Source organism: Pteropus vampyrus, unplaced genomic scaffold (genome assembly GCF_000151845.1).
Source record: "Pteropus vampyrus isolate Shadow unplaced genomic scaffold, Pvam_2.0 Scaffold196, whole genome shotgun sequence".
Lineage (NCBI taxonomy): Eukaryota > Metazoa > Chordata > Mammalia > Chiroptera > Pteropodidae > Pteropus > Pteropus vampyrus.
In genome coordinates, this window is record NW_011888977.1 from 1,680,860 (window position 1) to 1,693,765 (window position 12,906).

Here is a 12,906-nt window from a genome sequence, read left to right on the forward strand (position 1 = left end):
GGGAAAGGGGTAAAGAGAAGGGGAGGCAAACTGCTCTGAGAGACAGCTGGGTGTGGACAGGCAGGCACCCAAGTCACGCCAGGAGGGTAAGTGGCTGGCTGATCTGAAAGAGGGACAGGGGAGGAAGCAGGGGTTGCTGGGCAGCCTGGCAAAGCACCGTGGCCTTGGCAGAGACAATTTGGCTACTTATCTTCTCAGTGCAGATTCCAAGGCCACCACAAGAGTGATGCATTGACCATCTCAAGGGGCCTATAGGGGGTTCGGGATTGGGGAAGTGGGAATGGGAGGGTCTCCCCAGATCCCACAACAGCATTCACAAGAGAAGCAGCTTTCAAGTTCAGAAAACACAATGTAACATCACAAAGATACAAGCTGAGCAAGCTGAGTCAGAACTGTGCTGCTTCCTGCAGCTTTGCTTCCCACAATGCCACAGTCCTAGACGGGGAGGGGAAGAGGAGTACCAGGTGGGAGGATGCGGCTGTCCCCAGGACTTCAGGTAGTGGTTGTTCAAAACAGCAACGATCACAGTCATAGCCCAATACTGTACCGCCCAGTGCAGGGACCTGTCCTGTACAAACACAGGCAATGTGTCCAAATACTGGGAAAAGTAACAAAGATGGGGCAGGCGTCTCTACGTTTTATATGGATTTACCTATTCTAACTGGAATGTACACTGCAAAAATAATTTGAAAACAATCTAGCTGGCTATCAAGAGAAGAATTCATAAATACAGCAAGTATGCCATTATATTCACCCGTGAAAAAGACTGAAAGCAGAAGGGAGTATGAAAAGCTTCAACATACATTCTTCAGTTAAATTTGCAAATAAGACAGTATGTTCTAATTTTTATTAAAAGCTCCATGCATATGAATATTTATAAAAGCACTGAAAAGCTGTCTGCAAGTTCAGAGACTGAACAGGTCACAGAGGCCCATCAGGAGGAACTGGGGCTGGAGAAGAATGCGATAGATGTTTTTTAATGCTCCGTTATCCTACGTATTATTCCCCTTTGCTGTTTATTTACTGCCTCTTGTAAATTAAAAGAAAGAAGAAGAAGAAGAGCCCAAAAAGCAAAGGGCTCAGCCCCTACTCTAAACCCTCTCAATTACACCTAGCCTCTGGAAACAGAGCTGCCTGGGGAATTCTGCTCAGAACTGGGCTGGACACATGCGGACCCAGAAGACACCTCCCGAAGTACAAAGACATCTTTGAAATCACTTAGAACTTCTCAAGAGGAATTAATTTCATATAAATATCATATACTTGATTTAATACTTTCACTAATGATTCAACATATTAGAGACTATACGTACACAATTTCAGCACTGTCTTCACAGAAGTCAATATGTAACGTAACAGGTTTTGTGCAATATAGTCTGAATTTTTTCGCTCTGTAGGGAAGCTGCATAAAGGTTTCCACCGCAACTCGGATGCTTAAGAGTAAAACAGAACAGTTCCATTATAAAGAAAAATTATATATAAGACATTCTTTAAAGTACACCAATATAATTAATACATTTAACATAGAACACACAAAAACCAATTTTTTCTCTTTAATGTAGCCACCAACAGCAGGAAGTACTCGGAGACATTTGCCTAAGGGGGTGAAAACTTGTTCTTAGGGGGTGAAAAACATCTCACTCTTTTTATATATAAAGAATAGATACACAAATAGTACATCCACAGGTATTCAGTATATCTTTAATGTTAAAATTTCATGGCATGGGGGTGGGGAGGGATAGGAAAAACAATGTCTAGTGAGAATCCTTAGACTGAGAAAACTCTGGGTAATAATGAACAAACCTCAGAAGAAAATTTTATTTAAGATTTTTAAGCATCAGTTTCAACACACAACTGGAATTACCTTAAAGTTTCTGTAAATGAGCAGATATTTTAATTATTAGTGTTTGCCAACTTTGCAAAAAAAGAGTTGAAGGACTGAGATTTGATAGGTTGTTCAACATTTTTATTTCCATTCTGGCAAACAACAGACCACTGTTAACAGACCATTTTGACATAAACTGATTATGGGGATGCCCTGTGTGGGCAGCCTAGGCATCTTTTGACTCATTTTAGAAAAAGGGCTGCACTAACTGCCCCTCATGGCCTCCCTGGGCTCTATTTAATCGTGATTCTCTTGCCCAAAACAAATTAAACTTAAAACTCCAAATACTAAAAGAAAAGAGCACATTATTTAACACATTATTTTTACAGTTATGGTTATAAAGGTGCAGAATCACAAGCTAGAAATGCATTTTTTAAAATATTTGCAAATTCCGACTGTCTGATAAGCCTTTCTGCCATGAAATTCTTCTGTCCGAGACAAACCTCTTATTGCAGCTGAAGTCTCTTTGGAAGAAGGGTCCTCTTACTCTGGCACAGGAAACCAGTAGAAAAATAACCATAAACACCAAGACTGACTTGTCGACAGTGTTTTCTAATGAACTATGATGTGCGGTCCTCGAAACAGTGAGAGCTCATTCTGAACTGTCTCCCACCTGAGATGACGATCACACCCTCACTTTGTTACGCGAGACAAGCAAAAATACATACTCGGATACATGCTCTGCTGTCTGCAACCTGGTAGCATCTTTCTTGCAGCCGAGCCTCCCTAAAGGACCCACTCTCTCTTATGAACAAACTAAGAGGCCAAGCCAGGTGAGGCGAGTATGTGGCCAGGGGCAGCTAGGAGATGCGCAGCACCTGCCCTCTCCAGGAAGGAAGATGGAAGGAGGCTGGAGCCGCCTGCTGAGTCTTCCCTCTGACCACTCGCCCTTATATTCACTGCATGTAGAACTGGAACCTGCAAGTCTTCCCTTCTCGAAGCTATAAAAACAATTCCAGTTTATGACCTCTATCCCCTTACTTTGAAAATAACACTTTCCTTTAAAACTGACAAATGTCTCCTTAAGGAGCATAAGGCAAAATAAATTCGTACGTACTTTTTAGATTTCACTGGAATGTATTTGGCAAAATCCACAAGGAAACATTCTGCCAGGTAATGGTCTGCTGAAGACACAATTGACTTAATAACAGCCCTGCACCAGCACTTGAGTTCCTGACAGTAAACCACACAAACCTAGAAAATAAAAAGAAAATTTCAGTGTTAAAATCTCTAGCTATATAACGAGAACTAAAAGGAACTCTCAAAATCACCTCAGCCTACATTTTACCTTCCGAAGAGGAAAGGGATTCAAGGAGGCTGACCTTGCCCAACCTAAACCCTGCCTGTCAGTAAAAGAACCCCAGCAAATAAGGACACAGTGCATATAAACTGTATTTCACTGTTTTTCCTACTATAATCCTTTCGACTGCTTAACTAAGAACAATTTTTAAAAATTAAAGAAAATGCACAGATTTACCACCTTAAATCAGAAAATAAAGTTTACGAATGATTGTCAATCATGTGGCAGACCAATATGAAACCTGACCCCCAGGCTCATCCTCCCCATCCCCTTCCGCCCTCTGACATTTGTTTACCACCTGCCACAACTAACAGCTCTATCATGTGGATTTTTGTGTTTTGTTGACAGCCGTATTCCCAGCACCTAGAACAGTGTTTGGCACGTACTAAGTCTTCAAAAATGACTTGCTGAATGACTGAATAAGTGTCTGCAGCCCCTTTTAGGGAAACTACCCTCCTGAGTTCACAGGCTTTGGCATCCAGACTGTCCCACAGGACTGCCGGGCCACAGCCAACTCAACAGCAATCCAGACTGGCAAACCATAAGCTGACCCCAGACATAAAATGGCCCAGTGGAGACAGCTGTGCCCAAAAGGCAAGAAGTGGGGCAATGGAGATTCCTGCCCTTGGGAAGAGAAGTTGGAAAATACAGTGCAGCTATTCTGCAAAAAATAATTCAAGAGGAATTCTGCCAAAGGATGAAGGGTATTTCTGTTTAATGCTGAAGCCAAAGTAACTTGCAGGAATGGTTATGAACAGATAATAATTTGCACAGCCAGTCAATTTTGAATTGGTGGTCTACTAGGGCTTCCACTAGCCAAAAATGGGATAATTTACGCATCCAGAACAATAATTACAAGTGATGAATACATAAAAAGCCATGAGTTCGATACTGAAAAAAATGAAAAGGAGGTGAGGCGGGGACCTCTGAACACCAATGTAGATAGCTAGGCATAAACCACTATGCTTAAAATTGATGAGGGAAAGAAACAAGCAAGTTTTCTACCTTTCCGGTATGAATTATATTATGTCAGGATAGCCAAAGTCCTAATAGATGACAGAAAGTTCTCTACAAAATTCCAGCTCATAAATGCAGAAGGAATGTGAAAATGACCATTTTGCAAGCTTAAGTGAAAGCACGGATTTGGGCAGTAGTGGTCACTGGATGGTACAACCAGTACATGAAAAGCTAATGGGTACCACAACGGAGGCATCGGCCCCAGACTGAAAACCCCCATGCCCTCTTTGCTGAGGCGCCTACACCTGTGATGAATCTAGAATAATCTTCTGGCTCCCAGTCCTAGAAGGATGGCCCCAATGCCTAAATTTAGATGATACCCCGTCTCTTCTTGCCCTTTATGAACCTTATACAACTGCCACTTTCCATTAGCCTAAATCTTGTGCAACCAAAAGAACCTAAAACAAGGCAATGATTACAGGCAATTAAAATACTCAAAGTTTTTATCATATTAGTTGCCAGAATATTCTACATTTTTAGTTTTTCAAGACATGGTGTTTAAAGCACACTTAGATACATACATACATACCTGCCCTTCTTCCAACATTAACGGTTTTATTTCTATATCTTGACACATGCTATTATAGAAGTCATTCATGGCACTATTTAGTTTTTGATAGTCAACTTCATGGTCTAAAAAGGGATTGCACCCTTTTATAATAACCCAGAAGCAACCTGGATCTTCAATCTGTAAAATGTTTAAAAGACAAACAAAACAATGAATGATTTAAAAACAGAACCATAAAATAATAACTCTTAGAATCACAATAACTTTTTAAGTGATCTAACAAATTCTTGATGAAGTACTTCTGTCTTGAATGGTTCAGACCAAAAATAAAAGACACTCAATATATACGTATATCAAATAATTATGTTGTACACCTTAAACTTACACGATGTTAATTATATTTCAATAAAGCTGGAAGATTAAAGACACAAATTCTAAAACATGGCACCAGTAATGTGATTCTTAATTACACATTGTGACTCAAAAAGCAAAGAGATCAATGTCCTCGAGCTCTTGTATTTTGAAAATATTCATAACAAAATACTAAAGCAAGGTTCAGAACAATGTTTTTGGTATCCTACATCTTTTGTAAGAAAGAAAAGGAAATATGTACATTCTGCTCATGTTAAAGGAAATCAATGATTGCAGATAAACTGAAACAAATACTAATTATTACCTACAAGGAAGCCAGGAATGGGGTAGAAGAGACAGGGATGAAAGTCACACTTCTCTGAATGTATCTTGTTATGTACTAATGTTATTAGAAACCAAGATTTTCATTGTTAAAAGATACATATGTAAAATGAAGTTAAATTTGAATTGAAAATAGCAATAAGAACTCATTTGTGTATTTATCTCATGTATTTATTTCCTAATTGTGCCTAAAAGGACCTAAAAGCAATGACATCCCAAGATTTTGGATCCTAGGTACCAGGAAGCAGGAATAAGGTGTCTGCAAAAGTATTCTATTTTTCTGAATGTTGGAACATTTTTATAAGAAATCATTGGAAAAAAGAACAGTTGCCCAGTCTGGTTCCAGTAATGACACAGTAGTTTATATGGACTAACCCACCTGCAGGTAACAACTATAAATCCTGGAAAAAACACAAAATAATGATTGTAAGGCACTGAAGAGATACCAAAAGCAGGTAGAAACTGGAGGGGATTCGACCCTTCAAAGGAGGACCCATCACTGAGTGAAATCCATGTTTATATACAGCTGTCCCAAAAACCCTCCCCAGCCCAGGGGTGCGGAGCAGCTAAGAACTCAAGCAGAGAGCCAGAATGTGGCTGGAGACATCAGAAAACATAATATAAGGCTGCCAAAACAGCTATAAATTAAGGGGAGAAATTCTGAAAGAGAATCACAGATCGGAGAGCCCTAAAGTCTGCATAAGAAAATCTCTCAAATTCTTAGCAGATCCTGAATTGTACAGGTGAGACTCCAAAGGAGTCCAGAGAAAAGCGACACTGGAAGGCTGAGAAAAATTATTTAATAGTCACTGCCCATGAGAACTGCAGAACTCTCAGCACATGATGACTTGTCCAAACCTCTGCACTGAGGCCACCCAAGCATGACTTCCAGCAGCATAAGTCTGTATCCCCAGGATGACTCCAGCCCCTCTAAAATGGCTGCCGGAGGAAGCTCAAGGTGCCAGAATTTACTGTTTTTTCTAGCCAACCCTGGCACAGACCCTTGACCTCTCTTTATTATAGCATGTACTAAAGGGCTTACGATTGTGAGTCCTTCCTGTCCCTTTGAGATGTGTATAACTGCAGAACCAGCTCAAACCAGTCTTCTCCTGTTTCTTATAAGATACTGAGTTGTTTTTCAGGGACGATTAAGCATAACCGTAAGTCACGTGGCTGAAGTATGTGCAGAGGAGAGAATTTCGACCTATAACACCTGGAACCAAAGTTCCCCCGCCACGCCACGGAACTAGAGAGCTGGGACTTGACTGGAACTCGATCACAGGAATCCTTTCAGAAGCGAAGGGTCCGTTGTCCAAAAAGATCTGGTGCCGAAGCCCTCCAATTGAAACCTGCCCCACCAGCGCTTCTGCATACCAGCCCATCCTTCCCTAAACTCTTAAAATTCCATGCCAAATCCTGTCTCTTTGCCAGTCCACCTCGCAAAAAAGCCTTTTCTTTTCTCAAAAGCTGATGTCATCGTATTGGCTTCTATGAGAGTGGGCAGTGAACCCTTGCTCAGTAGCATGTATATGTATCTCCTACTACTACTCAGGAGGAAGTCTTCCTCAGGGACCTGAAAGCCATCTTTTGAAATTTAATCTTCAAGGACACGTCTTCCATCAACACCTGTGAGAATGGATAAAATTTATAAAACTGACAACATCAAGTGCTGATGAGGATGTAGAGCAACTAGAACGCATACATTTCCGATAGGAATGGAAATGGAAATTACTTTGGAAAACGGTGTCACGTGAAGTTAAACATACAGGTAATCTCAGACTAGTTATTTACCCGTGAAATAAAAACTTGTACGCAAAAACCTGTATGCAAAGTTTACAGCAGCTCCATTTACAATTTCTAAAAATGAGAAACTCAAATGACCTGCAACTGGTAATTGTATATATTGTCACTTATCCATACGATGGAATACTACTCAGCAACACAAAAGTAGAAACTGATAAATACAACATAAATGAGTCTCGAATGCATTATACTAAGTCAAAGAAGCCAGACTCAAATGCTACAGGCTACTATATGATTCCATGTGCACAACTCCATTTTTATGACATTCTGGAAAACGCAAAACTAACAGGAACAGGAAATAGACTGGCAGATTCAAAGGACTAGAGGTGGGAAGAACTGAATACAAAGGAGGACAAGGTAATTTGGGAGAATGACATAACTGTTCTGTATTGTGACTGTGGTGATTACATGACTGCATGCATTTTTCAAAATATTTTCAAAATATTACACAGAATTCTACATTAAAAATAATGAATTTTAGCACATACAAATTATACCTCAATTTAGCAGTTTGTGGGTTAAAAAAAGATGTGATGCAAATATGGCAAAATGTTAAGATTTGACAAAGCCAGACGGCAGATGTCTAGGTGTTTATAATCATATTTTCTACACTTTTTTCTATGTCCAGAATATTTCCTAATAAAAAGTTAGATTTTTAAATTATTTATAAAATCAAAAGTAATGATCTTTTAAAAAGCTTCTTGTCTTCTAATGTATTATCACCTATGTAGTATTTTTACTAAAAATGTTTAACCCAAGCAATCATGAGGAAACAAATTCAAATTGAGGGATATTTTGCAAATGAACTGCCCTTACTCTTCATAAATTTCAATGTCACCAAAGATAGAAAAAGGCCAGGGAACTGACCTAAAGGAGACTAACAGGCTATCACATCTAAATGCAATGTGTAATTTTCTGTTGGATGCTGGATCAGAGAAAACAAGTTATAAAAGACATTACTGGGACAATCGGACAAATTTGAGTATGGACTGTATATTAGACAATAATATTGTATCAATGTTAAAGTTCTCAAGTGTGATAATTATATTGTTATCTATAGAAAAAAATCTTTGTTCTTAGAAAATACAGCTTTCTCACCTAACTCTCAAATAGTTTAGCAAAAAAAAGTAAAATAATTTTATATACATTGTTAGAGAGAAAACCGCAGTACAGGCCCAAAATGGTGTCACTCGTGCCAAAAGCCCATGACTTAATGCCTGATCTAACTATAGTTTTAACCTCCTCCAGAAATGTAATTTAATTAACTTTAACCAGTCTGGAATTTTTTGATAAGGTAATCTGTCACTGTAAACCCTCTCCATCCCTTATAGCAAAAAGAGGCAAGACAATCTACATGATAAAAATCTTTCCCTTTCTCTCCCCATGCCCCCCAACCCCGCCCCCCCCGCCAAGAATATTATCTATATTAAATTTTGGTCCACTCTCTTCTCCCTTACTTCTACCATTCACACTTGAATACTTTTACTCAAATAAAAGCTAAATCATCTATCTGGTATGAGAACTAAATATTTCACATACTAAAATTTCATTGAATTAGTGTGTTCTTTATTATTTCTCAAGAATAGAAACTCATCTTTCCTATATGTTATTTCCCTTTACCTTCATTTGAGTAATTACGTAATGAGTCTCTTTTCCCACATTCGGTAATATGAGTGTGTAACGTGTATTTTATAACATCAGTGACTGGATTTATCATCTAATCTTCAATTCACGTTCAATTCCCATTTGTATATGGTATTTCCATAATAACTTCAGATATTTTAGTCAAACTTAACACTTTCCAACATCAATTGTAAAACTTAAGATGTTAATTTAAAAAATTATGAACATTCCAGACTAAATAACACTGGGACCACTTATCGTCATGCTGTTATGAGAGGTCCTAGGATAGCTACTGCTTCAACCTCAACTCAGCCTACAATGGACAGAGCAGCAGCTCCAGAAGGAAAACTACTCCTGAAATTGTTTGTGGATTTCACTGGCAGTAGAGAAAAACAAACATTTTACCACATTAGTGAGGTCACAGCCTGCAGATATTAGACTTTCACCCACGTTTGTAAGAGCTTGTCCACTTGAAGGGTTCATGCCTAGCTGTCCTGAAATGTAAATGGTCTGTCCACTAAAACAGTTTGACTGTAGGAACCAATGGCTCAAGGGTTTCCCCCCAGGGCTGATCAATTTTGTGATCAAGGATAACCTGGCTAACTAATTCTTTTCTCTTTTGGTCCCTCTGGGAAAACAAGCCCATATTCACGTCTCACACTCTGCCTTACTCGTTTCTGATACAACTGCATGTTACCTAAGCTGCTTTCTTAATTTTAAATTGACACCTTTTTCTCTGTTGGCCTCATCCTAATAGATTTGTAATGCCAGATATGTTTTTATTTATAAAATGTGACGATAAACATAACTGTTTAAACTTTAAAATTAAAAATTTTTAATTGGGGAAAAATATACTTAAAATATACAAAAATATGCCAAAAATTTGGTATATATGCAAATTCCATTGTGCATATATACCAAATTTTGCTTCTCCATTCATCCACTGACGAGCACTTGGGGAAAATATTTTATACGTGTAAAAGCTAAACTAATCTGGAGAACTACAGCTGGTACTTTACCAGAAAATACTAAGTTGGAGAGAAAATTTGCTCAGGGTGATCAGGGCTGGAAGTGGGGGCAGACCAGAGCTGAGGCGGGTAGATAAAAGGGTTCCCGGGTCCAACTAAAAGAGAGGAGGTTCCAAAGGCGGAGGCAGTGAGAGTCCAGCTCCTCCTGCCAATGCTCTGCCCTGATGAACCGGCACACGGCAGGTTCTGCATCCCTGAGCCCTGCCGTTCTAAAGGAGAAATCGCACTAGCCTATTTAAGACTAATGGTGGAGAGGAGCTCCCCAACTGGATCTTACAAGCCTGAGGAAAAGCTCTAAAACCCTTATAAGCCTGAGGAAAAGCTCTAAAGAGTCAGCTGTTTCAAACGTTTGAGAATTTCTGTTCATATAAATTACACAACATAAAATAGGCGCGGGAAAGTTATTTTTTTTTAATCCCATCATTTGCTATAGCCCTTTTCTCTGCCCACTGAAGTATAATGTTTTTAAGTGATTTATATTTCCTTTTTCCAGTGACCAAAACACTCTTCTTTACTCTGGTTTGTAAACTCCTTCCTCCAAGCAATGTGGCGAACACACCGCGCCTTCCCAGTCTGTTGCATAATAGCAAAGGAGCACTCACCTGACTCAAAGACAAAACTGCAGCTGTGCTCAGCAGGCCCCACCCGGGAAGAGCCCCCGCTGTGACCCCTCCTCCAAGGATCTGAGAACGGAGGCACCCGCGCGGGTAAGGAGTGACCGCCAGAGTCCCGGGGCGAGCAGGCAGGAGTCCCCACGAGTGAAGATGGAACGCGCGCGTGTGTGCAGGGGTGGGGGAAGAGAGGTACAGGTCATCCGTGCTCCTGTCCAACGCGGGTGGAGCCTTGTCGGGGAAGGGAACAGGTCAGGGTCCTCGTATACACCAACCTGGGGCGCATGGGCACCCTCAACCAGGGCAGACCCGCCACGGGGTGCGTAGGATGAGTTATAGTCCGTCCTCTCCCCTAAGGTTCTAGAGTTATTAAATACAGACACGCAGTTAAATCTGAATTTCGGAGAAACAGTAAGTTTTTACTCTAGGTCCCAAACAGTGCATGGGACACGGCTGAACTAAAATTTCATGTTGTTTTGTTGAAATTGAGTCAGGAATCTTATCTGGCACCCCAACCCGCGGTCCAAAGACCGACGTCCCCCGCCAGGCCCACCAGCACGGGCAGGGCTGGGGCCGGTCAACGGCCCGGCCCGGGCAATTCGCGCTCGCTCACCTTCAGCACCAGGACCTCGAGCATCTTCCCCGCGCCTCCGCGGACGGCGGACGGCGGACTCGCCCTGGTAAGACACGCACCGCGCGGCCGCACCCCCTCTCTGGGTCCTCTCGTCGCTACTCACTCGGACTGAATTTTGGGAGCGGAAGCAGAGTCTTTCGTAGTGCCGGCCTCCGCCCTCGGTGGGGCCGCACCTCCTCCCCAGTTCGCCTCCGCCAACCCCGCGCGCCCGGCTGCGGCCCCCAGCCCCGGCCGGCCACGCACCACAGGTGACGCGCTCCGCCCTCCAACCTGGACAACGCCGCGGGTGCGCAGCGGACTCCGGCACCGTGCCCCCGCCGCCCGACCCCCGCCCGCGCAGGCCTCGAGGCTTCCAGAAAGCACGTGTTGCGCCAACGGCACGGACAACCGCTCAGCGCCGGGTGCGGCGGGGCGGGGCGCAGGGGGAGGAGTTGCGGAGAAGCGCCGAGGCCTTGGGGCCAAGCGTCACGTGCTTCAGGGGACCTCGGGGTTTGAGGGGGTCACGAGGAGCCAGTTTTGGTCTTTGGCCCGCACGACCTCTGAGGGACCAGGGACTCCCAGGTCCACCGTCATACTTGTCCCCAAGGGGTGGAGCAACCGCCGTAGGGCCAATCGATTCATGGTTGACTGCCAGGAGGCCTTGCCCCCACTCCCTCTTGGCCAGCCTTCGCTTCCTGGTCTTGGATTGAGAGTGTCACGACCAGCCACTGATGCCTGAGCATTTGGGGCCTCCAGGTAGCATTCCCCACCCCACCCCCATCTTCTGGAAGGGCTCACCGTCTCAGTTTTCTTCCCAACTGGTCCTTGACTGACAGGGCTCCCCAAATCTCAGTCTTGGGCATCTTTGTCGCCAACAAAGTTCACTAACTGCCGCCTAGTGGGCCAGGTTCTCTCCTTGACGTGTAATTTTTGCTATTGTGAAGATACCGCAGAGGTCTCTGAACTTTGAACACTTGGAAGTCTCTCTTTTCTCACCTGAAAATTGGGACTCAGAGAGTGAGTCTCAATTAGATGAGGGTACACTATATGAAACAACACCCAAGAAGCGCTCAGGGAGAGTTAGCTTTTATTACTAGCTCAGGAATCTCTTTCCAGCCATTGAATAAGCCAACAAACAAGAAAGGGAAAGAATATGCCTTAAAAATCAAAGGAATTACGGCTAAAATAGGTGCTGGGCCTAAGCGGTTTTACAGGTGAATTTTTTGCTATTTCAATTTTGTAAAAACAATTTCTAAGCCCGTGTCAAAATGTGTTAGTATAGGAAGTAGCAAGAAGGCAACAGATTGCACCACTTTAGAGAGACCATGGCAACTGGGGTTACGTATTTAAGAAACAATGCTCATGTAACCACCCAATTTTAAAGATAAGTTTGATTTCACAAGATCAAGCAAGCATCATGTGCTTAAAGTCTCAGGCGGTAGAGTTAGAACAGAGAGGTGTGCTGACAGCCAGTCAGGAGGAAAACACCGCTGCAAAGTACATGAAGTTCACCTGTTGCTGAATTCAGCTAACCAGGCCTTATCCACAAGGGAGGCACCTGGCAGGGCCAACTCACCTGAAAGCCCCGGACCCTGTCAAAAAGAGATGGGAAAGAACCAAATCTTATTTAAATGAGAGGTCCTGGAGATAGTTCCCAAGCTCCAAAGAAGCTGCAGAATAGAGGCTTCTCCCAGCTCTTACTGTGGGGTTAACATTTTTTTCTTTTGACTAGAACCCATGCTCCAATATGGTGTTTCCCATACTTTTCCACAACAGCTCACGATGGAAATATTTATACATCACACTGCGGTGAAGAGTCAAGACT

The 12,906-nt window shown here is 42.3% G+C and overlaps 1 protein-coding gene across 1 annotated transcript in view; it reads right to left on the reverse strand.

The window, feature by feature from the left end:
• TDRD12 (tudor domain containing 12) overlaps positions 1 to 12,906 on the reverse strand; it is a 73,932-nt gene that overhangs the window by 57,845 nt on the left and 3,181 nt on the right. The window contains exons 3-6 of the mRNA XM_023537700.1: positions 12,658 to 12,673; positions 4,732 to 4,890; positions 2,943 to 3,079; positions 1,314 to 1,433 (exon numbers count right to left, since the gene is read on the reverse strand). Of these exons, the coding sequence (XP_023393468.1) occupies positions 1,314 to 1,433; positions 2,943 to 3,079; positions 4,732 to 4,890; positions 12,658 to 12,673 (432 nt within the window). The remainder of the gene's footprint in view (positions 1 to 1,313; positions 1,434 to 2,942; positions 3,080 to 4,731; positions 4,891 to 12,657; positions 12,674 to 12,906) is intronic.